The sequence below is a fragment of the Ranitomeya variabilis genome, chromosome 2, assembly GCF_051348905.1.
Source record: "Ranitomeya variabilis isolate aRanVar5 chromosome 2, aRanVar5.hap1, whole genome shotgun sequence".
In the NCBI taxonomy this organism is placed as follows: Eukaryota; Metazoa; Chordata; class Amphibia; order Anura; family Dendrobatidae; genus Ranitomeya; species Ranitomeya variabilis.
In genome coordinates this window covers 472,101,349-472,125,649 of record NC_135233.1, presented here as the reverse complement: position 1 = coordinate 472,125,649, position 24,301 = coordinate 472,101,349, and the positions used below count along the sequence as shown (strand labels likewise).

The 24,301-nt window shown below is 42.1% G+C and overlaps 1 protein-coding gene across 3 annotated transcripts in view; it reads right to left on the bottom strand.

Moving 5' to 3' along the window:
* CDC42BPG (CDC42 binding protein kinase gamma) overlaps nucleotides 1-24,301 on the bottom strand; it is a 193,137-nt gene that overhangs the window by 70,390 nt on the left and 98,446 nt on the right. For 2 of the 3 annotated variants that reach the window (XM_077287754.1, XM_077287753.1), the window contains one exon: nucleotides 21,252-21,335. In XM_077287754.1, coding sequence (XP_077143869.1) covers nucleotides 21,252-21,335 — 84 coding nt within the window. Of the gene's footprint in view, nucleotides 1-747; nucleotides 1,243-21,251; nucleotides 21,336-24,301 lie in introns of those variants that run through there. The other variant, XM_077287755.1, reaches the window with a different exon arrangement.

Genomic DNA, 24,301 nt, shown 5'->3' with positions numbered 1-24,301 from the left:
ACATTATATGTTTTTACTATTGATGCTGCATAGGCAGCATCAATAGTAAAAAGTTGGTCACACTTACAGGGTTAATGGCAGCGTTAACGGACTGCTAAAACGCTATGTGGGTGCTGACTGGAGGGGAGTATGGAGGGGGCACTGACTGGAGGGGAGTAGGGAGGGGCAAATTCGCAGCCGGACTGTGCCTGTCGCTGATTGGTTACACCCAGCTGGCCACGACCAATCAGCGACGCGGGATTTCCGTTACAGACAGACGGAAGTGGACCTTAGACAAAATATTATATACATTATTTATATATATATATATATATATATATATATATATATATATATATACACACACATATGCATACATACATACATACATACAGGTACGGACTGGGGATGAAATTCAGCCCTGGCATTTGAAATCACACAGGCCCATGGTGCCCCGCCCCCAATAACCAGATGGGATATATTACTAATATTACCCTGGATGGAGGAAAGGAATATTTACTACAAGACCAATATTTCTAATTATACCCACGGCATGCTAAGGTAAGTGACGGAGTGACCGGCTTTGTTCTCCGTCGCAACTGTTAACAGTATGGGTGTCTTGAGAACATTGATTCTGTTACCGATGTAGCACACAAGGCAGCCCACAACCAGACCGGCCCTTCTGGCATTTGCCAGAATTGCCAAATGGCCAGTCCGGCCCTGCATACATACATAGGTAGAAAAGAATAGAACAGCATCCAATAATACCTCAATATCGTGCAGAGCTTTCCCATCCGGCAGTCCAAAAGCCTCCAATGATAGTATCCAAAAAAAGAAAAGCAGCACAAAACAAATAGAAAAAAGTGGACTTTATTGCCTGAACGGCGTGGCAACGTTTCGGATACAAAATCCTTCTTCAAGCAGTGAACACATGAGTGAAACAGCCATTTATATAAAACACATACATATCCAATGATAAAATTCATTATGTGTAATATTAAAACTACTAATAAACTGTATATACTGACAGTACATAAAGTGCATTAATGTGAATAGTGGTAGCCTTGCTAAATTCATTATCAGTGAACATAATATATTGCATATTCCGTGATTATTCTTAAAATATATTTAATGAGCAATTAATAATTTAAAAAAAAAATCAGGTGTCCCCGTCCCAGAAATCACGATTACAAAGGACTTACACAAACATTGTTTTGTCATGCACGTCTCGGTCTTCGGCGTCCTATCGCGCTAACTGCGCATGTCAATGACGTCCATGTCAGAGACCCAGAATGCACAGGCTCGCAGTTGCGCAGAATCGCCGTGAAGACCGTGACGCCATATTGCTAAAGGGAAAAATGCCACATAAGGTGACGGATCTCCGCAACCACAAATATTGCATAAAAATACAAAAATACATCCGCCCTGCATCTCTAGATTCACCAGCAACCTAATAATAAAATTAAAGAATTAAAAAAGTTAAAGAAATAAAAAAGTAGACAAGTTTCGTTCTTTTTCTGATAAGGGTTCACGTGTGCCGCCGGATTTAAAGGGCCAGGGCATAAGCCCAAAATGTCATAAGGTTTGGGAAACCCCCCAAACAAGTGGGGCATCCCATTCCTCAGTATGGATACAGAGACCTTTGGAGGCGGATAACCCCCCGCATTTCTCCAATCCAATTAATGACATAGCATGACCCACAGCCTGTGCATTCTGGGTCTCTGACATGGATGTCATTGACATGCGCAGTTAGCGCGATAGGACGCCGAAGCCTGAGACGTGCATGACAAAACAATGTTTGTGTAAGTCCTTTGTAGTCGTGATTTCTGGGACGGGGACACCTGATTTTTTTAAATTATTAATTGCTCATTAAATATATTTTAAGAATAATCACGGAATATGGGGGACTCAATTATTAGGGGAACAGATAGGGCAATCTGTCACAAAGACAGGGATCATCGGACAGTGTGCTGCCTACCTGGCGCTCGAGTCCGACACATCGCTGATCGGGTGGACAGATTACTGGGAGGGGCTGGTGAAGACCCAGCGGTCATGGTGCACATTGGCACAAATGACAAAGTTAGAGGTAGATGGAAGGTCCTTAAAGATGATTTCAGGGAATTAGGCTGCAAGCTGAAAGCAAGGACCTCCAACGTGGTATTTTCAGAAATACTGCCTGTACCACGTGCCACGCCAGAGAGGCAACGGGAGATTAGGGAGGTTAATAAGTGACTCAAGAATTGGTGTAGGAAGGAGGGGTTTGGGTTCCTGCAGAACTGGGCCAACTTCTCAGTGGGCTACAGGCTCTACGCTAGGGACGGGCTGCACCTCAATGGGGAAGGTGCAGCTGTGCTGGGGGAGAAAATGGCTAGAAGGTTGGAGGAGTGTTTAAACTAGGGATTGGGGGGGGAGGGTATTCAATTTATAGGAGGGGAAGATAGGGCAGATAGAGACCTGGGCACAAATAAGGAAGTTGGGGGTGGCGGTGGCATGGGGGGTGGGGTTAGAATAGTTAATAATTTAAGAAAAAATAGAGGTACAGAGAGGAACATCAAGTGCATGTATACTAATGCCAGAAGCCTCGCCAACAAAATGGGCGAATTAGAATTAATGTTGTTGGAGCATAATTATGACATGGTGGGGATAACTGAAACATGGCTGGATGAGAGCCATGACTGGGCTGTTAACTTGCAGGGCTATAGTCTGTTCAGAAATGACCGTACAGATAAGCGAGGGGGTGGGGTGTGTCTATATGTAAAATCATCCTTAAAACCCATCCGGCGTGATAATATAGGTGAATTTAATTAAAATGTAGAGTCCCTGTGGGTGGAGATACAGGGAGGGGGAAAAAATAATAAATTACTGATAGGGGTTTGTTATAAATCTCCAAAAATAATGGAAGCAGTGGAGAATATCCTCGTAAAGCAAATAGATGAAGCTGCGACTCAAGGAGAAGTCATTATTATGGGGGACTTCAACTACCCTGAAATAGATTGGGGAACAGAAACCTGCAGTTCCAGCAAAGGTAATCGGTTTTTGACAACTATGAGAGACAATTACCTTTCACAACTGGTTCAGGACCCAACAAGAAGGGGGGCACTGCTAGACCTAATATTAACAAACAGGCCAGACCGCATATCAAATATAAGGGTTGGGGGTCACTTGGGGAATAGTGATCACAAAATAATAAGTTTTCGTGTATCCTTTAATAAGATGTGTAGTAGAGGGGTGACAAGGACACTAAACTTCAGGAGGGCAAATTTCCAACGGATGAGAGATGATCTTGGAGCAATTAACTGGGACGATATCCTGAGACACAAAAATACACAAAGAAAATGGGAGACGTTTATTAGCATCCTGGATAAGACCTGTGCACAGTATATACCGTATGGGAATAAACATACTAGAAATAGGAGGAAACCAATATGGCTAAATAGAGCTGTAAGGGGCGCAATAAGTGACAAAAAGAAAGCATTTAGAGAATTAAAGGAAGTAGGTAGTGAGGAGGCATTAAATAAATACAGAAAATTAAATAAATTCTGTAAAAAGCAAATCAAGGCAGCAAAAATTGAGACAGAGACTCATTGCCAGAGAGAGTAAAAATAATCCCAAAATATTCTTTAACTACATAAATAGTAAGAAACTAAAAAATGAAAGTGTTGGCCCCCTTAAAAATAGTTTGGGGGAAATGGTGGATGAGGATGAGGAAAAAGCCAATATGCTAAATGACTTTTTTTCATCAGTATTTACACAAGAAAATCCCATGGCAGACAATATGATCAGTGATAACAAAAATTCCCCATTAAATGTCACCTGCTTAACCCAGCAGGAAGTACGGCGGCGTCTAAAAATCACTAAAATTGACAAATCTCTGGGCCCGGATGGGATACACCCCCGAGTACTGCAGGAATTAAGTACAGTCATTGATAGACCATTATTTTAAATCTTTAAAGACTCCATAATAACAGGGTCTGTACCACAGGACTGGCGTATAGCAAATGTGGTGCCAATATTCAAAAAGGGGACAAAAACTGAACTCGGAAATTATAGGCCAGTAAGCTTAACCTCTACTGTGGGTAAAATCCTGGAGGGCATTCTAAGGGATGTTATACTGGAGTATCTGAAGAGGAATAACCTCATGACCCAGTATCAGCACGGGTTTACTAGGGACCGTTCATGTCAGAGTAATTTGATCAGCTTCTATGAAGAGGTAAGTTCCGGACTGGACGAAGGGAACCCAGTAGATGTAGTGTATATGGACTTTTCAAAAGCTTTTGATACGGTGCCACACAAAAGGTTGATACATAAAATGAGAATAATGGGGATAGGGGAAAATATGTGTAAGTGGGTTGAGAGCTGGCTCAGGGATAGGACACAAAGGGTGGTTATTAATGGAGCACACTCGGACTGGGTCGCGGTTAGCAGTGGGGTACCACAGGGGTCAGTATTGGGCCCTCTTCTTTTTAACATATTTATTAAGGACCTTGTAGGGGCAGAGTAGAATTTCAATATTTGCAGATGACACTAAACTCTGCAGGGTAATCAATACAGGGGAGGACAATTGTATATTACAGGATGATTTATGTAAACTAGAAGCTTGGGCTGATAAATGGCAAATGAGCTTTAATGGGGATAAATGTAAGGTCATGCACTTGGGTAGAAGTAATAAGATGTATAACTATATGCTTAATTCTAAAACTCTGGGCAAAACCGTCAATGAAAAAGACCTGGGTGTATGGGTGGATGACAAACTCATATTCAGGGGCCAGTGTCAGGCAGCTGCTACAAAGGCAAATAAAATAACGGGATGTATTAAAAAAGGCATAGATGCTCATGAGGAGAACATAATTTTACCTCTATACAAGTCACTAGTTCGACCACACTTATACACTGGAGACCAGAACTGTGCACAGTATTCTAAGACAGACATAGCTGAACTGGAGCGGGTGCAGAGAAGAGCAACCAAGGTTATTAGAGGACTGGGGGGGTCTGCAATACCAAGATAGGTTATTACACTTGGGGCTGTTTAGTTTGGAAAAACGAAGACTAAGGGGTGATCTTATTTTAATGTATAAATATATGAGGGGACAGTACAAAGACCTTTCTGATGATCTTTTTAACCCCTTCATGACCCAGCCTATTTTGGCCTTAATGACCTGGCCGTTTTTTGCAATTCTGACCAGTGTCCCTTTATGAGGTAATAACTCAGGAACGCTTCAACGGATCCTAGCGATTCTGAGATTGTTTTTTCGTGACATATTGATCATCATGTTAGTGTTAAATTTAGGTCGATAATTTCTGAGTTTATTTGTGAAAAAAAAAAACGGAAATTTGGCGAAAATTTTGAAAATTTTGAAATTTTCACATTTTGAATTTTTATTCTGTTAAACCAGAGAGTTATGTGACACAAAATAGTTAATAAATAACATTTCCCACATGTCTACTTTACATCAGCACAATTTTGGAAACAAATTTTTTTTTGCTAGGAAGTTATAAGGGTTAAAATTTGACCAGTGATTTCTCATTTTTACAACAAAATTTACAAAACCATTTTTTTTAGGGACCACCTCACATTTGAAGTCTTTTTGAGGGTTCTATATGGCTGAAAATACCCAAAAGTGACACCATTCTAAAAACTGCACCCCTCAAGGTGCTCAAAACCACATTCAAGAAGTTTATTAACCCTTCAGGTGTTTCACAGCAGCAGAAGCAACATGGAAGTAAAAAAATGAACATTTAACTTTTTAGTCACAAAAATGATCTTTTAGCAACAATTTTTTTATTTTCCCAAGGGTAAAAGGAGAAACTGGACCACGAACGATGTTGTCCAATTTGTCCTGAGTACGCTGATACCTCATATGTGGGGGTAAACCACTGTTTGGGCGCACGGCAGGGCTCGGAAGGAAAGGAGCGCCATTTGACTTTTTGAATGAAAAATTGGCTCCAATCTTTAGCGGACACCATGTCACGTTTGGAGAGCCCCCGTGTGCCTAAACTTTGGAGCTCCCCCACAAGTGACCCCATTTTGGAAACTAGACCCCCCAAGGAACTTATCTAGAAGCATAGTGAGCACTTTAAACCCCCAGGTGCTTCACAAATTGATCTGTAAAAATGAAAAGTACTTTTTTTTCCCCAAAAAATTATTTTAGCCTCAATTTTTTCATTTTCACATGGGCAACAGGATAAAATGGATCCTAAAATTTGTTGTACAATTTCTCCTGAGTACACCGATACCTCACATGTGGGGGTAAACCACTGTTTGGGCACATGGTAAGGCTCGGAAGGGAAGGAGCGCCATTTGACTTTTTGAATGGAAAATTAGCTCCAATCGTTAGCGGACACCATGTCGCGTTTGGAGAGCCCCTGTGTGCCTAAACATTGGAGCTCCCCTACAAGTGACCCCATTTTGGAAACTAGACCCCCAAGGAACTTATCTAGATGCATAGTGAGCACTTAAAACCCCCAGGTGCTTCACAGAAGTTTATAACGCAGAGCCGTGAAAATAAAAAATAATTTTTCTTTCCTCAAAAATATTTTTTTAGCCCAGAATTTTTTAATTTTCCCAAGGGTAACAGGAGAAATTTTACCCCAAAAGTTGTTGTCCAGTTTCTCCTGAGTACGCTGATACCCCATATGTGGGGGTAAACCAATGTTTTGGCACACGTCGGGTTTCGGAAGGGAAGTAGTGACGTTTTGAAATGCAGACTTTGATGGAATGCTCTGCAGGCGTCAGGTTGCGTTTGCAGAGCCCCTGATGTGCCTAAACAGTAGGAACTCCCCACAAGTGACCCCATTTTGGAAACTAGACCCCCAAGGGAACTTATCTAGATGTGTGGTGAGCACTTTGAACCCCCAAGTGCTTCACAGAAGTTTATAACGCAGAGCCGTGAAAATAATAAATGTATTTCCTTTCCTCAAAAATATTTTTTTAGCCCAGAATTTTTTAATTTTCCCAAGGGTAACAGGAGAAATTTGACCCCAAAAGTTGTTGTCCATTTTCTCCTGAGTATGCTGATACCCCATATGTGGGGGTAAACCACTGTTTGGGCGCACGTCAGGGCTCGGAAGGGAAGTAGTGACATTTGAAATGCAGACTTTGATGGAATGGTCTGCGGGCGTCACGTTGCATTTGCAGAGCCCCTGATGTGCCTAAACAGTAGAAACACCCCACAAGTGACCCCATTTTGGAAACTAGACCCCCCAAGGAACTTATCTAGATGTGTGGTGAGCACTTTCAACCCCCAAGTGTTTCACAGAAGTTTATAACGCAGAGCTGTGAAAATAAAAAATAATTGTTCTTTCCTCAAAAATTATGTTTTAGCAAGTAATTTTTTATTTTTGCAAGGGTAACAGGAGAAATTGGACCCCAATAGTTGTTGCCCAGTTTGTCCTGAGTACGATGGTACCCCATATGTGGGGGTAAACCACTGTTTGGGCGCACGTCGGGGCTTGGAAGGGAGGGAGCACCATTTGACTTTTTGAACGCAAGATTGGCTGGAATCAATGGTGGCGCCATGTTACGTTTGTAGACCCCTGATGTGCCTAAACAGTGGAAACCCCTCAATTCTAACTTCAACGCTAACCTCAACACACCCCTAACCCTAATCCCAACTGTAGCCATAACCCTAATCACAACCCTAACCCCAACACACCCCTAACCACAACCCTAACCCCAACACAGCCGTAACCCTAATCCCAACCCTAACCCTAATCCTAACCCTAATCCCAACCCTAACCCTAATCCCAACCCTAACCACAACTGTAACCCCAACACACCCCTAACCCTATCCGTAACCCTAACCACAAGCCTAATCTTAACCCCATTTCCAACCCTAGCCCTAATTCCAACCCTAACTCTAATTCCAACCCTAACCCTAAGGCTATGTGCCCACGTTGCGGATTCGTGTGAGATTTTTCCACACAATTTTTGAAAAATCTGCAGGTAAAAGGCACTGCGTTTTACCTGCGGATTTACAGCGGATTTCCAGTGTTTTTTTGTGCGGATTTCACCTGCGGATTCCTATTGAGGAACAGGTGTAAAATGCTGCGGAATTCGCACAAAGAATTGACATGCTGCGGAAAATACAAGGCAGCGTTTCCGCACGGAATTTTCCGCACCATGGGCACAGCGGATTTGGTTTTCCATAGGTTTACATGGTACTGTAAACCTCATGGAAAACTGCTACGAATTCACAGCGGCCAATCCGCTGCGGATCCGCGGCCAATCCGCACTGTGTGCACATGCCCTAACCCTAACCCTACCCCTAACCCTAGTTCTAACCCTAACCCTAGTGGGAAAAGAAAAAAAATATTTTCTTTTTTTATTATTGTCCCTACCTATGGGGGTGATAAAATGGGGGGGGGTTATTTATTATTTTTTTATTTTGATCGCTGTGATAGAACCTATCACAGCGATCAAAATGTACTTGTAACGAATCTGCCGGCCGGCAGATTCGGCGGGCGCACTGCGCATGCGCCCGCCATTTTGGAAGATGGCGGCGCCCATGGAGAAGACGGACGGGCACCGGGAGCCTCGGTAAGTATAAGGGGGGGGGGAGATCGGGGCACGGGGGGGGCATCGGAGCACGGGGGGGTGGCATAGGAGCACGGGGGGAGCGGACAGGAGGACGGGGGAGCGGAGCACAGGACGGAGGGGACTACGGGACAGATCGGTGGCTTGGGGGGGCGATCGGTGGGGTGGGAGTGGGGTCATATCAGAGTTTCCAGCCATGGCCGATGATATTGCAGCATCAGCCATGGCTGGATTGTAATATTTCACAAGTTTTTCAGGTGAAATATTACAAATCGCTCTGATTGGCTGTTGAAAGTGAAACTGCCAATCAGAGCGATCGTAGTTACGGGGGGGTGAAGCCACCCCCCCTGGGCTGAAGTACCACTCCTCCTGTCCCTGCAGATCGGGTGAAATTGGAGTTAACCCTTTCACCCGATCTGCAGGGACGCGATCATTCCATGACGCCACATAGGCGTCATGGGTCGGATTGGCACGGGTTTTCATGACGCCTACGTGGCGTCATGGGTCGGGAAGGGGTTAATCATAGACCTGAGACAGGGACAAGGGGGCATCCTCTACGTCTGGAGGAAAGAAGGTTTAAGCATAATAACAGACGCGGATTCTTTACTGTAAGAGCAGTGAGACTATGGAACTCTCTGCCGTATGATGTTGTAATGAGTGATTCATTACTTAAATTTAAGAGGGGACTGGATGCCTTTCTTGAAAAGTATAATGTTACAGGGTATATACACTAGATTCCTTGATAGGGCGTTGATCCAGGGAACTAGTCTGACTGCCGTATGTGGAGTCGGGAAGGAATTTTTTTCCCCAATGTGGAGCTTACTCTTTGCCACATGGTTTTTTTTTTGCCTTCCTCTGGATCAACATGTTAGGGCATGTTAGGTTAGGCTATGGGTTGAACTAGATGGACTTAAAGTCTTCCTTCAACCTTAATAACTATGTAACTATGTATATTATGTTCACTGATAATGAATTTAGCAAGGCTACCGTTATTCACATGGATGCACTTTTTTATGTATTGTCAGTATATATAGCTTATTAGTAGTTTTAATATTACACATAATGAATTTTATAATTGGATATGTATGTGTTTTATATAAATGGCTGTTTCACTCATGTGTTCACTGCTTTAAAAAGGATTTTGTATCCGAAATGTTGCCACGCCGTTCAGGTAATAAAGTTCACTTTTTTCTATTTGTTTTGTGCTGCTTTTCATATTCATATTTTATATATATATATATATATATATATATATATATATATATATATATATATATATATGTATATGTATATATGTATATATGTATATATATATATATATATATATATATATATATATTTTTTTTTTTATTTTTATTTTTTTTTTACATAGACATAAAACTCTGTGTAATGTTCCAATTAGAAACTCACCTTTAGTCCTCTTATCACATTTTTTGGCGTCATATTTGAAAATCCTAATATTTTGCACACACCACACCTGCTGTAAGAATCATCATCAAGCACCATCACAATACGGTTACATAAGACTCCAAACTATTTAGAAATTATCACTTTTTACAAGTTCATATTACAAGATGCACCTATGATTGTATTATAAGACAGAAATCAGGAGAAACACAGAAGTTATTAACTATATGGCACTCATGATACACCAGCTTCTCAAGTCACTCCGATCAGTGCAGGACGGGTTGACATGCCTGTCTATACTTGTCTGATCTCTGGAAGGTATCCCAGATATGTGAATAGAACACAGACACATCTTGGCATTCCAGTTTGACATAACCTGGGGGGAATGGAAGGTCAATGCTCACAATGCAGGGCTCTGATTAATATTGTACTATGGACATGGTGAACCCAGCCTCATGAAACACATTATTCAAGGATACTCTACCCATACAGTGAGCGCAATCCAGATTCCGACTAAGGAGCTCAGACATCTGTAAGATCAGTATGGGACGCTCCCCTTCTATTAACTCCACTGAATGCCTGACATTTCAGTTGTAACTGCAGATTGCATCAACTCTGACTTCTGCCATGTCAGACTCATATGGGACTAGGAGGCAGAGATACAGGGAGTTGTTCAGTGCAGACCTGCTGGTAAATGGTGCTTTGCTGTAGCTGCCCCTCGTTTCTTTGCAGGGGCAAAAAAAAATAATAAAAAAATATACTTTGTTATAAACTACAGAAAGTAATCACCATTTTTTTTTCCTTTAAGATCACAGCACAGGCAAGATCTAAAGAGAATGTGACCAAGTCAAAGTGTAAATATGTTTATGCCATGTATATAAAACACATGATATATACATATTAAAAAAAAGTACATTATGGGTCCACAAATAATGCAATAAAGCAACAGAAATCATCCTACAAAAACAAGCACTAATATGTTGATGGGTGGGGGAAAAAAAAAAAAAAGTTTCTAAAGTCTTTAAAAAGGGAACCTGCCATCTGATTCCTGCAGACCACACAATGGGCATAAAATCAGAGCCTGGCTGCAGGGCCGGCTCCAGGTTTTTGAGGACCCCGGGCGAAAGAGTCTCAGTGGGGCCCCCCCTTTAACACATACCACGATTCATGATCGCATATAACACAGCCATTTAGTATATAACACAGCCCACGTAGTATATAGCACAGTCACGTAGCATATTACACAGCCATGTAGTATATAGCACAGCCACATATTACATAACACAGCCCACGTAGTATATAGAACAGCCATATAGTATATAGCACAGCCCACGTAGCATATAACAGCCCATATAGTATATAGCACAGCCACATAATATATACCACAGCCCACATAGTATATAGAACATATAGAACAGCCATGTAGCACAGCCCACGTAGCATATAACAGCCCACATAGTATATAACACGGCCCATGTAGTATATAGCACAGCCATGTAGTATATAGCACAGCCATATAGTATATAGAACAGCCATGTAGTATATAGCACAGACATGTATGTAGTATACAGCACAGACATGTATGTAGTATACAGCACAGCCCCCCTCCCCAAAGAATGGCCCCATAGTCCAGTACTCACTGTTATAGTTACAAAAAAAAAACCAAAACACTCCTCACCTCTCAACGTTCCCGCGCCGCGCTGCTCCCTCCCTGCCCTGGTCTCGGCGGCTGCCGCTGCACTGCCTGACACAGCGATTGCGCGATGATGTCATCGCGCACCCGCAGGGGCAGTGTCAGAGGCAGAGTGGGGAATGATGGGAGAGGGAGCGTCAGGTGATGCTATCTCCTACATAATTTGCTTTGAACTTTACCGGCAGACGGCGGTAAAGTTCAAAGCGGCGGCGGGGGAGTTGGCGCTTGTGACAGGCGAGCCCCCCTGCTTCACAGGGGCCCCATTGCAGCTGCGTGATGTGCCGCAAGCTGAGGGCCCCTGGGGGAGCGAGGGCCCTAGGCACTGGCAGCTGCCTGTCCCTAATGCCGGCCCTGAAAGGGCCCCCCTGTCTCGCCAGGGCCCCGGCACTTGCCCTGGTACGCCGGGTGCTGACGCCGGCCCTGCCTGGCTGCCCTAATGCCGGTGGGTAAACTACTCTCTAAAATGCTACTGCGTTTCATGGAAAATATACTTTGAAGATCCAGTCATTTCTTCCCAGTGATGCTGCAGCCGATTGACCAGTTTCTTCCTCGTGTACACAGGCAGAGATCGGACAATAATAATAATTTTATTTATATAGCGCCAACATATTCTGCAGCGCTTTATAAATTACTAGCTGAAGAGCCCGGCGTTGCCTGGGCATAGTAAATATCTGTGGTTAGTTATAGCACCTCACTTCTCTTATTTTCCCATCACGCCTCTCATTTTCCCCCTCACATCTCTCATTTTCTCCCTCACACCTCTCATTCCCCTCTAACACTTGTCATTTCGACCTCACATCTGTCATTTTCCGATCACTCCACTATTTTCCCTCACTCCTCTCATTTTGCACTCACACCTTTTCATTTTCACCTCACACCTCATTTTCACCTCAGTATATACATGTTTGTTATCTCCCTTATATATAGTATACACCTGTATGTCATCTCCTGTATATAGTATATACCTGTATGTCATCTCCCCTGTATATAGTATATACCTGCTGTGTGTCATGTCCCCTGTATATAGTATATACCTGTATGTCATCTCCTCCTGTATATAGTATATACCTGTGTGTCATCTCACCTATATATAGTATATATCTGTGTGTCATCTCCTCCTGTATATAGTATATACCTGTATGTCATCTCCTCCTGTATATACTATATACCTGTAGGTAATCTGCTTCTGTATATAGTATATACCTGTGTGTCATCTCCTCCTGTATATAGTATATACCTGTATATCATCTCCTGCTGTATGTAGTATGTACCTGTATGTCATCTCCTCCTCTATATAGTATATACCTGTGTGTCATCTCTCCTGTATATAGTATATATCTGTGTGTCATCTCCTCCTGTATATAGTATATACCTGTGAGTCATCTCTCCTGTATATAGTATATATCTGTGTGTCATCTCCTCCTGTATATAGTATATACCTGTGTGTCATCTCCCCTGTAAATAGTATATACCTGTGTGTCATCTCCTCCTGTATATAGTATATATCTGTATGTCATCTCCTCCTGTATTAGACCTCGTTCACACGTTATTTGGTCAGTATTTTTACCTCAGTATTTGTAAGCTAAATTGGCAGCCTGATAAATCCCTAGCCAACAGTAAGCCCACCCCCTGGCAGTATATATTAGCTCACACATACACATAATAGACTGGTCATGTGACTGACAGCTGCCGGATTCCTATATGGTACATTTGTTGCTCTTGTAGTTTGTCTGCTTATTAATCAGATTTTTATTTTTGAAGGATAATACCAGACTTGTGTGTGTTTTAGGGCGAGTTTCGTGTGTCAAGTTGTGTGTGTTGAGTTGCGTGTGGCGACATGCATGTAGCGACTTTTGTGAGATGAGTTTTGTGTGGCGACATGCGTGTAGCAACTTTTTGTGTGTCGAATTGCATGTGACAAGTTAGTGTAGCAAGTTGTGTGCAGCAAGTTTTGCGCGTGGCGAGTTTTATGTGTGGTGCCTTTTGAGTATGTGCAAGTTTTGTGTGAGGCAACTTTTGCATGTGTTGCAACTTTTGTGCATGTGGCATTTTTTCCGCGTGTGCAAGTTTTGCGTGTGGCGAGTTTTCCATGAGGTGAGTTTTGCACGTGTGGCGAGTTTTGCATGTGGAGAGTTTTGCGCGTGGCGAGTTTTGCGCGTGGCGAGTTTTGAGCGGCGACTTTTGTGTTTCGACTTTTATGTGGCGAGGTTGGTGTATGTGTGGTGAAATGTGCGCTGAGGGTGGTATATGTGTTCGAGCACGTGGTAGTGTGTGGCGCATTTTGTGTGTGTGTTCATATCCCCGTGGTGGTGTGGTGATTATCCCATGTCGGGGCCCCACCTTAGCAACTGTACAGTATATACTCTTTGGCGCCATCGCTCTCATTCTTTAAGTCCCCCTTGTTCACATCTGGCAGCTGTTAATTTGCCTCCAACACTTTTCCTTTCATTTTTTCCCCATTATGTAGATAGGGGCAAAATTGTTTGGTGAATTGGAAAGCGCGGGGTTAAAATTTCACCTCACAACATAGCCTATGACGCTCTCGGGGTCCAGACGTGTGACTGTGCAAAATTTTGTGGCTGTAGCTGCGACGGTTCAGATGCCAATCCCGGACATACACACACACACACATTCAGCTTTATATATTAGATAGAGGGGATTTGTACAGACAATAGACATTACAGCGTAACAAAATCACAGTTCAAAATAGATACCAAGAGGAGTGAGGGCCCTGCTCGCAAGCTTATAATCTATAGGAAAAAGGGAGACACGAGAGGGACAATCAACTGGAGCAGAGCTAGCAAGAAGGATTCTTCAAAGTATACAGTGCCTTGCGAAAGTATTCGGCCCCCTGGAACTTTTCAACCTTTTCCCACATATTATGTATCATACATAAAGATACCAAATGTAAATTTTTGGTGAAGAATCAACAAGTGGAACACAATTGTGAAGTTGAACAAAATTTATTGGTCATTTTAAATTTTTGTGGAAATTAAAAAACTAAAAAGTGGGGCATGCGATATTATTCGACCCCTTTAACTTAACCCCTTCATGACCTTGGGATTTTTCGTTTTTTCGTGTTCGTTTTTCACTCTTCTCCTTCCCAGAGCCATAACTTTTTTATTTTTCCGTCAATTTGGCCATGTGAGGGCTTGTTTTTTGCGGGACGAGTTGTACTTTTGAACGACGTCATTGGTTTTAGCATGTCGTGTACTGGAAAACGGGAAAAAAATTCCAAGTGCAGTGAAATTGCAAAAAAAGTGCAGTCCCACACTTGTTTTTTGGTTGGCTTCTTTGCTAGGTTCACTAAATGCTAATACTGACCTGCCATTATGATTCTCCAGGTATTTTTTACCTAGGTGGTGAAAAAAAAATCCAAACTTTGCTAAAAAAAAAAAAAAAAAAATTGCGCCATTTTCCGATACTTGTAGCGTCTCCATTTTTCATGATCTGGGGTCGGTTGAGGGCTTATTTTTTGCGTGCCGAGCTGGCGTTTTTAATGATAGCATTTTGGTGCAGATACGTTCTTTTGATCACCCCTTAATTGCATTATATATATTTTTTTTTTTTCACATTTTTTTTAACTTTTTTTTTTTTTTTTAACTTTTGCCATGCTTCAATAGCCTCCAAGGAAGGCTAGAAGCAGGCACAGCACGATCTGCTCTGCTACATAGCAGCGATCTGCTGTTCGCTGCTATGTAGCAGAAAATCAGGTGTGCTGTGAGCGCCGACCACAGGGTGGCTCTCACAGCTGCCGGGGATCTGTAACCATAGAGGTCTCAAGGACCTCTATGGTTACAATACTGAAGCATCGCCGACCTCCGATCATGTGACGCGCATTTATCTAGTTAATAGGCGCGGGCAGATCGCGATTCTGCCCGCGCCTATTGCGGGCACATGTCAGCTGTTCAAAACAGCTGACATGTCCCGGCTTTGATGTGGGCTCATCATCGGAGCCCGCATCAAAGAGGGGCTCTTCTGATCTCGGACGTACTATCCCGTCCGAGGTCAGAAAGGGGTTAATACTTTGTTGCACCACCTTTTGCTGTGATTACAGCTGCAAGTCGCTTGGGGTATGTCTCTATCAGTTTTGTACATCGAGAGACTGAAATTCTTTCCCCTTCTTCCTTGGCAAACAGCTCGAGCTCAGTGAGGTTTAATAGAGATAGTTTGTGAACAGCAGTTTTCAGCTCTTTCCACAGATTCTCGATTGGATTGAGGTCTGAACTTTTGAGTTGGCCATTCTAACACCTGGATATGTTTATTTGTGAACCATTCCATTGTAGATTTTGCTTTATGTTTGGGATCATTGTCTTGTTGGAAGACAAATCTCCGTCCCAGTCTCAGGTCTTTTGCAGACTCCAACAGGTTTTCTTCAAGAATGGTCCTGTATTTGGCTCCATCCATCTTCTCATCAATTAAAACCATGTTCCCTGTCCCTGCTGAAGAAAAGCAGGCCCAAACCATGATGCTGCCACCACCATGTTTGACAGTGGGGATGGTGTGTTCAGGGTGATGAGCTGTGTTACCTTTCTTTTGGCATTGTTGCCAAAATGTTCAAATTTTGGTTGCATCTCAACAGAGCACCTTCTTCCTCATGTTTGTGTCTCCCAGGTGGCTTGTTGCAAACTTTAAACGACATTTTTTATGGATATATTTGAGAAATGGCTTTCTTCTTGCCACTCTTCCATAAAGGCCAGATTTGTGCAGTGTATGACTGATTGTTGTCCTATTAACAGACTGTCCCACCTCAGCTGTGGATCTCTGCAGTTCATCCAGAGTGATCATGGGCCTCTTGGCTGCATCTCTGATCAGTCTTCTCCTAGTTCGAGATGAAAGTTTAGAGGGACGGCCGGGTCTTGGTAGATTTGCAGTGGTATGATACTCCTTCCATTTCAACATGATCGCTTGCACAGTGCTCCTTGGGATGTTTAAAGTTTTGGAAATCATTTTGCATCCAAAGCCGGCTTTAAACTTCTCCACACCAGTATCACGGACCTGCCTGTTTTGTTCCTTGGTCTTCATGATGCTCTCTGTGCTTCAACCAGAACCCTGAGACTATCACAGAGCAGGTGCATTTATACGGAGACTTGATTAACACACAGGTGGATTATATTTATCATCATTAGGCATTTAGGACAACATTGGATCATTCAGAGATCCACAACAAACTTCTGGAGTGAGTTTGCTGCACTGAAAGTAAAGTGGCCGAATAATATTGCAACCCCACTTTTCAGTTTTTGATTTTCCCCAAAAACGTAAAATAACCAATAAATTTTATTCAACTTCACAATTGTGTGCCACTTGTTGATTCTTCACCAAAAAATTACATTTGGTATCTTTATGTTTGAAGCATGATATGTGGGAAAAGGTTGAAAAGTTCCAGTGAGCCGAATACTTTCGCAAGGCACTGTAATCTATGTGAAATCCCAAAGCATTTTATAGAATAATATACAAAACTGCAATCACTCAGCCAGTGATTTGGGCAGCATGAATTGTCTTACAGGTTACCTAGGCTGGCCTTTAAAGGGTTAACTTTTGTCATTCTTCAGGAGTGCACAGCTCCTCTGCAGTGCACTCCCAAAGATTGACAGCTTGGACCTCTGTGGCAGGATCTGAACATAGAAGGCATGGGCCTCTGCGGCAGGGTCTAAAAGGAGGCGGCATGGGCCTCTGCGGCAGTCTGCAAGCGTGCCCCTTGCCTAAGTAATTGACTACTCTGAGGTTACGGTAACCAGCTGTATACAACAGAATTAAAAATCCCTTGCTCTTAAGAATGGAGAATATTTTTAATTAAGAATAAAGTTGCTTGCTTTTACAATTGCTCTTTGCAATTTTACCCTTTCATGAAGAAGAGCATCCTTTTAAAAGTGGTGAATATTAAAACATTTATTTTCAGTTTCTTCAACATTTACCAGGATGTAAAGGGGTTGTCCACTACTTTGATACGGATGACCCATCTTTGGGATAGGTAACCAATGTCAGATCATTGGAGGTCTAAAACCATGCAACGATCAGTTATCACCTCTGGCAGTGGGATATAATCCATGGACTGTACTAGAAAAGCACAGATGCTGCCAGATGAGGATCAGTTCTTCCTAAAATACAAATTGGAGTGGATCTGTGGTTTCTGGCAGCAGCCATTAGACAGTGTACGGAGCTGTGCAGTTCTGCTCATTACACTTTTTACATCCGGCCGTCACCAGAGCAGTTATTAACAGGGAGGGAACAGCTGACGGGTGTCAAACCCCCACCGATCTGACATTGCTGTCCCATATTAAAGATTGGTCATCAATACAAAAATTAACTGACCACTTCTTAAACCCAATCTGGTAAATGTTGGTATAATTTTAAGGCTGAGTTACGTAACTAGTGAATTACTAGGTTGCATCAAACGACTTCTAAAAAACAGTTTCCTGCGCTAATTTGACCTTGGCTGAAAGTAATGTGAAGTCAGTGATTCATATACAAGGCTATCATCTACATAAAAGTGTGTCTTCAAAAAATGGAATCCTCCCTTTCTCGGTTTCACTTCAAAGCATCTGATCATACAAACAGCAAGCCTCTGGTTTCCCACCATCATTTAAAGAAAAAGTGAGAGGAACAAAAAAAAAAAAATTAATGGGAAATTGCTATATGCAGGAGAGCTGCTACCCAGTGTACAGAACGGAGGCAGATAGCAAACAGATCCCTTCAGATAAAGCTCCGGATCCAAGCTTCCTAAAGGCAGTAACTGACAATCAGCACAACATCTTGTACTTCTCTAAGGGTACCGTCACACAGTCACACTTTGATCGCTACGACCGTACGATCCGTGACGTTCCAGCGATATCCATACGATATCGCTGTGTCTGACACGCAGCAGCGATCAGGGACCCTGCTGAGAATCGTACGTCGTAGCAGATCGTATGGAACTTTCTTTCGTCGCTGGATCTCCCGCTGACATCGCTGGATTGTTGTGTGTGACAGCGATCCAGCGATGTGTTCGCTTGTAACCAGGGTAAACATCGGGTAACTAAGCGCAGGGCCGCGCTTAGTAACCCGATGTTTACCGTGGTTACCAGCGTAAAAGTAAAAAAAACAAACAGTACATACTCACATTCCGGTGCCTGTCCTCCGGCGTCTCAGCTTCTCTGCACTGTGAGCGCCGGCCAGCCAGAAAGCGAGCACAGCGGTGACGTCTGACGTCACCGCTGTGCTTTCCGGCCGCTGTGCTTACACAGTGCAGAGAAGCTGAGACGCCGGAGGACAGACACCGGAATGTAAGTATGTACTGTTTGTTTTTTTTATGTTTACGCTGGTAACCAGGGTAAACATCGGGTTACTAAGCGCGGCCCTGCGCTTAGTAACCCGATGTTTACCCTCGTTACCCGGGGACTTCGGCATCGCTCCAGCGCCGTGATTGCAACGTGTGACCGCAGTCTACGACGCTGGAGCGATAATCATACGATCGCTGCGACGTCACGGATCGTGCCGTCGTAGCGATCAAAATGGCATTGTGTGACGGTACCCTAAGTTCATTTTGACACTTTTCAGGCAAATATCAAATATTTGAGAAAAATATTAAGGAAGGCTCCACAATCATAAAAATAATAATAAAAAAATTCTGAAATGTTGCAAATCTATCATTTATTTAACAGCCTTCAGCTCGATCTTGAGCCATGGTGACTTGCAGATGAAAGCTCTGAAGATCGATCTTGTGAAAGCCTAGAGAGGTCCACCAGGGTCTAATTCGCAGTTATGTTAATTGTATTAAGCCATCGGGTTGCTGGTCTTCCTCCTCACCTTGTTCCTTCTAACATACCTGTTATTGACAGAAGATACTTTGGCCGGCATATACTAATGATAAAAGGAGGAAACGGGACGGTACCGTTTTATACCAGGTGATCACAATGAGATTGGATTTATTTTGCATGGACATTTATTTGTTAAAAAGAGGTTAACAGGTCAAATTGCTTAGCAAAAAAAGATGGCAGAAGGGGCCATAAGCCCATAAGTTTTTTTTTCCTTAAATAGTACATTAACCACTTGAATGACTAGTAAAACAACTATAGTCTTGCAGGACTCAACCAAGAATTTCAGCATATGGTATACAGACTTTCACCTGTCAGACATTTATGGATCAGAGATGGGAATACCACTAAGGTTTACAAATAATCTAATGTTTTATAGCATAAAAAAATGACAATATTTTGACCAATTTAGGCAGGTTTCACAAATTTGATATTCACGGTTTTAGTACAGACCCAAATTCCACCATTTCATAGGTGCACCGTTGTGTGAAAAAGTGTTACCCCCTTCCTGATTTCCTAGTCTCTTGCATGTTTGTCACACTTAGTTGTTTCAGATCACCAAACAAAATTAAATATTAGACAAAGATAACACAAGTAAACACAAAACACAGTGGTTTTCATCTTGAAACTGTGCTATGTAGGCCATTTTTGCCCAGTCTCTTTCTTATTGTGGAGTCATGAACACCGACCTTAATTGAGGCAAGAGAGGCCTGCAGTTCTTTGGATGTTGTTGTGAGGTCTTTTGTGACATCTGATGAGTTGTTGCTGCGCTCTTGGGGTAATTTTGGCCAACCAACCACTCCCGGGGAAGGTTCACCACTGTTCCATATTTTCACCATTTGTGGATAACGTCTCTCACCGCGGTTCGCTGAAGACCCAATACTTCATAAATTGCTTGATAACCTTTTCCACTCTGATAGATCTCAATTACTTTGTTTCTCATTTGTTCCGAAATTTCTTTGGGTCGCGGGATGAGGTCTAGTTTTTAAGGATCTTTTGGTCAATTTGTAACGCAGGTCCTTTTTAAGCAATTTCATGATTCAGAACAGGTGTGTAAGAAGGACTAGGTGTGGGTAAGGAAATTGAACTGAACTTCCAAAAGATGTGATAAACCACAGTTAAATTATGTTTTAAGGAGGACATTCGCTTTTCACGCAGGGCCCTGTAGGTTTGGATTTATTTTTCCCTTAATAAAGACTGCATTTTGTGTTTACTTGTGTTATCTTTGGCTAATATTTAAATTTGTTTAGTGATATGAAACATTTGAGTGTCACAAACATGCAAAATAATAGGCAATCAGGAAGTGGGCAAACACTTTTTCACACAACTGTATTTGAGGTAGTTGAGTACCAGTCAGAAGACATGTGGCTGGCCCATACTTAGGTCGATTTAACTCATCCATGTTTCATGGTCTATGATATATTATATAGCCTCTCTATAGTCTGCATTTTGCTGTTCGAGCTGGCACACCAACAGCCCACATTCACTGACTCTTTCCTCTGAATAGGCAGAGATTTCAATCAGTCAATAAGGTACTAATTGAGCTCCATTCCCAAGTCCAATTTGCAACAATCATCCTAGTTGCATCCTAGTATTGTCCGATATACAGTACACTGCCTGGTTGCTTTGAAAATATGAGAAAAACTAAAAAGACACAAATAGAAAAAGATGGATACTGACCAAAAACAGGTGAAAAAAAAAAAAAAGTCCTTTTTATTGCCCCTTTAAACAAAACACTATACATTATCTGTTGAGCTACTTTCCTCTATAATGGGCTACTCGAAGATCAAACATCTAACAAATTCCTGTATTCACACAAGCATTTCTTCAATGAACTACAACTTACCTCCGCTCGTTTCAACATCTCCCATTTATGTAAAATTTTCATGGCAAAGATTTTTCCACTTCCTTTCATTTTCACAACTGCTACCTGAAAAAAAAAAAGAAAGTTTTACGAATAGATGGCAGATAAAAGGACTGTGGAAGGAAGAGCTACTAATCTTAATTAAAAGGACGCCAGGGGACATTTTAATTTTTTTGTAACCACAGTATCACAAAAGAAGTTAAAAAGGATTTTCCAATTTCAGAAAATCCTGTCCCCAAGCATATTTCGCAAAAAAATTTAAATAAACTGTAAACTGTGCTTTGCTCACTCACCCCAGATGTTCCAGTGCGTAGACAGGATGAGACACTGAGCTCACTGGTTGGCTGCAGCACTGTCAAGGTCACGTGACTGACAGCGCTGTGGACAATAACAGACATTGGGAGATGCAACACTGGACCCAGGGAGGGTGGGTAAAGCACAGTTATGTTTAGTTTCTTTTGGAAACAAGCTTCAGCATGGGGACAGTTTTTTTTTATTATTATTATTTCTCAGTTCTATGTTCAGATGTTCACATTCAGACCCAATGACTGAGACGGAGATACCAAATTTAGATATTGTTATGATTTTTGTCAGGTACCATCTTGGATACTGTGGAAATTCAGATTTATTCATTGCATCAATATCCAGAACCCAATAGGCATGAATTGTAATAAAAGTGTACAAGTAAGGCAGTGTTCAAATCTATGCCGAGGCTCTAAGATAAAATTCTGGACATCATGATGAAAATCTATTCCGGTTCTGTCACTGCCATTTTTATTGCTTTCCTCCCATGACTGGGCAAAACAAAAGTAATGCAGATGTGGCTATAACCTAAAAAAAAAAAAAAAACAGAAAAAAAAAAAACGTTCAAACACCGGCATGCACCTGCTGAAAAATTTGCAAGGTGGATATTCCGCAGTAAGTTTGCACAGGCAAATTACACACCAAATTGTTTGGCTTTTGCTGTGGAAATGCCGTGGGTATAGAAGACGTTACTCTTGATATTGTAAATAAATATCTGCAGCCTGCAGATGTGCAATTCGCAGTGGACGGTGCTCAATTTATGCTGCAGGTTCTCCCTGAATGTGATTTCATAAGATGTCAAAACAACACTGGTCCTACAAAAAGCAGGACATATTCCATCCAGAAAATCCACTGCGTATTTGACCAGTGTAAACCTACGCTAAGAATGCAATCTCATGGAAAGATAGTGTAATTAAAGAACAGAAATAAAACAGGAAATGTTATCAGATTCTGTTAGTAGCACAGCCTCGGGCTTTGAACCGGTAACTTTATGATAAGCACATCTAAGCATATTTATTTATTTAAAAAAATATATATATATTGCGCAATAAACAGGCAATCCCTGCATGTGTTATGGCTGTCGAACACCCACAGGACATGGAGTCGCGGGGACCCGCACACCTTATCGGAGCACATTTGCTCATCGCCACTTTAGAGAGATTTCACATCCTCCCATAGGTTGATCCCTTCTTGCGCCCACACGCCATTTCTCTATTTGGGATGATGCATCACTTCTCAGCTTGGCTCACACACTTGACCTGATGTCTTCTTAATTTCTCCTTCCTGCCATGATTTTCCAATCGGAATTTTCAGCAAGATTGATTCAGTTGCAACAAATGGCAAAGTGATCGTTAATAGAAAAGACCGGCCTTCTTTACTAGCACTTCGTTGAGATCCTTTATATTCAACATAGGACAATATTACAGCTCATCTGTCACCAGATTTCAACAAAGTACAGACGTATAATATCCCTTCACTGGCTCCCCATTGCCCAGAGACTCCACTACAAAACCCTAACCATGACGTACAAAGTCATCCACAACCTGTCTCCTCCATACATCTGTGACCTCGTCTCCCGGTACTTACCTACACGCAACCTCCGATCCTCACAAGATCTCCTTCTCTACTGCCCTCTTATCTTCTCTTCCCACAATCGTATACAAGATTTCTCTCGCGTATCACACCTACTCTGGAACCCTCTACCACAACACATCAGACTCTCGCCCACCATCGAAATCTTCAAAAAGAGCCTAAAGACCCACCTCTTCTGACAAGCCAACAACCTGCAGTAACCACCGATCGACCAAACCGCTGCATGACCAGCTCTATCCTCACCTACTGTATTCTCACCCATCCCTTGTAGATTGTGAGCCTTCGCGGGAAGGGTCCTCACTCCTCCTGTACCAGTTATGACTTGTATTGTTTAAGATTATTGTACTTGTTTTTATTATGTATACCCCTCCTCACATGTAAAGCGCCATGGAATAAATGGCGCTATAACAATAAATAATAAATATATATATATATATATATATATATATATATATATATATATATATATATATATATATATATATATATATATATATATATATATATATATATATATATATATATATATACACTGTGTTCCAAATTATTATGCAAAAGAGTTTAGGAGTGATAAGGTTAGAATTTTTTTGTTTGTCATTTAAACTCATTGATGGTGATGTGTGTCAGGGCTCTTTATATCACTGAAAGCAATTGCAGATACCTGTGCAAATTAGTTTGGCAGGTGTGTCCAAATAAAGGCAAGACTACTTAAGAAGGCTGTTCCACATTATTAAGCAGCCTACGTTTTTTGCCAAAATGGAAAAGAAAAAGGATGTGTCGGCTGCTGAGAAGCAACAAATTGTGGAGTATTTAGGTCAAGGCATGACTACAATCAACATTGCCAAGACACTTCATCGTGATCATCGCACAATCAAGAAGTATGTAGCTGATTCCCAGCACACACGTGTGCGTGCTGATAAGGAAAAATTGAGGACTCTTTCCAACAGGCAATTGCATAAGGTTAAAAGAGCAGCTGCAAAAATGCCTTGTCATAGCAGCAGACAAGTTTTTGAAGCTGCTGGTGTCTCCAACGTCCCCAGAACAACAAGATGCAGGGTCCTTCAGAGGTTTGCAGCTGTGTGTAAGCCATCCTGTCGACCACCTCTATCCACTGCACACAAGCAGAAACGGCTCCA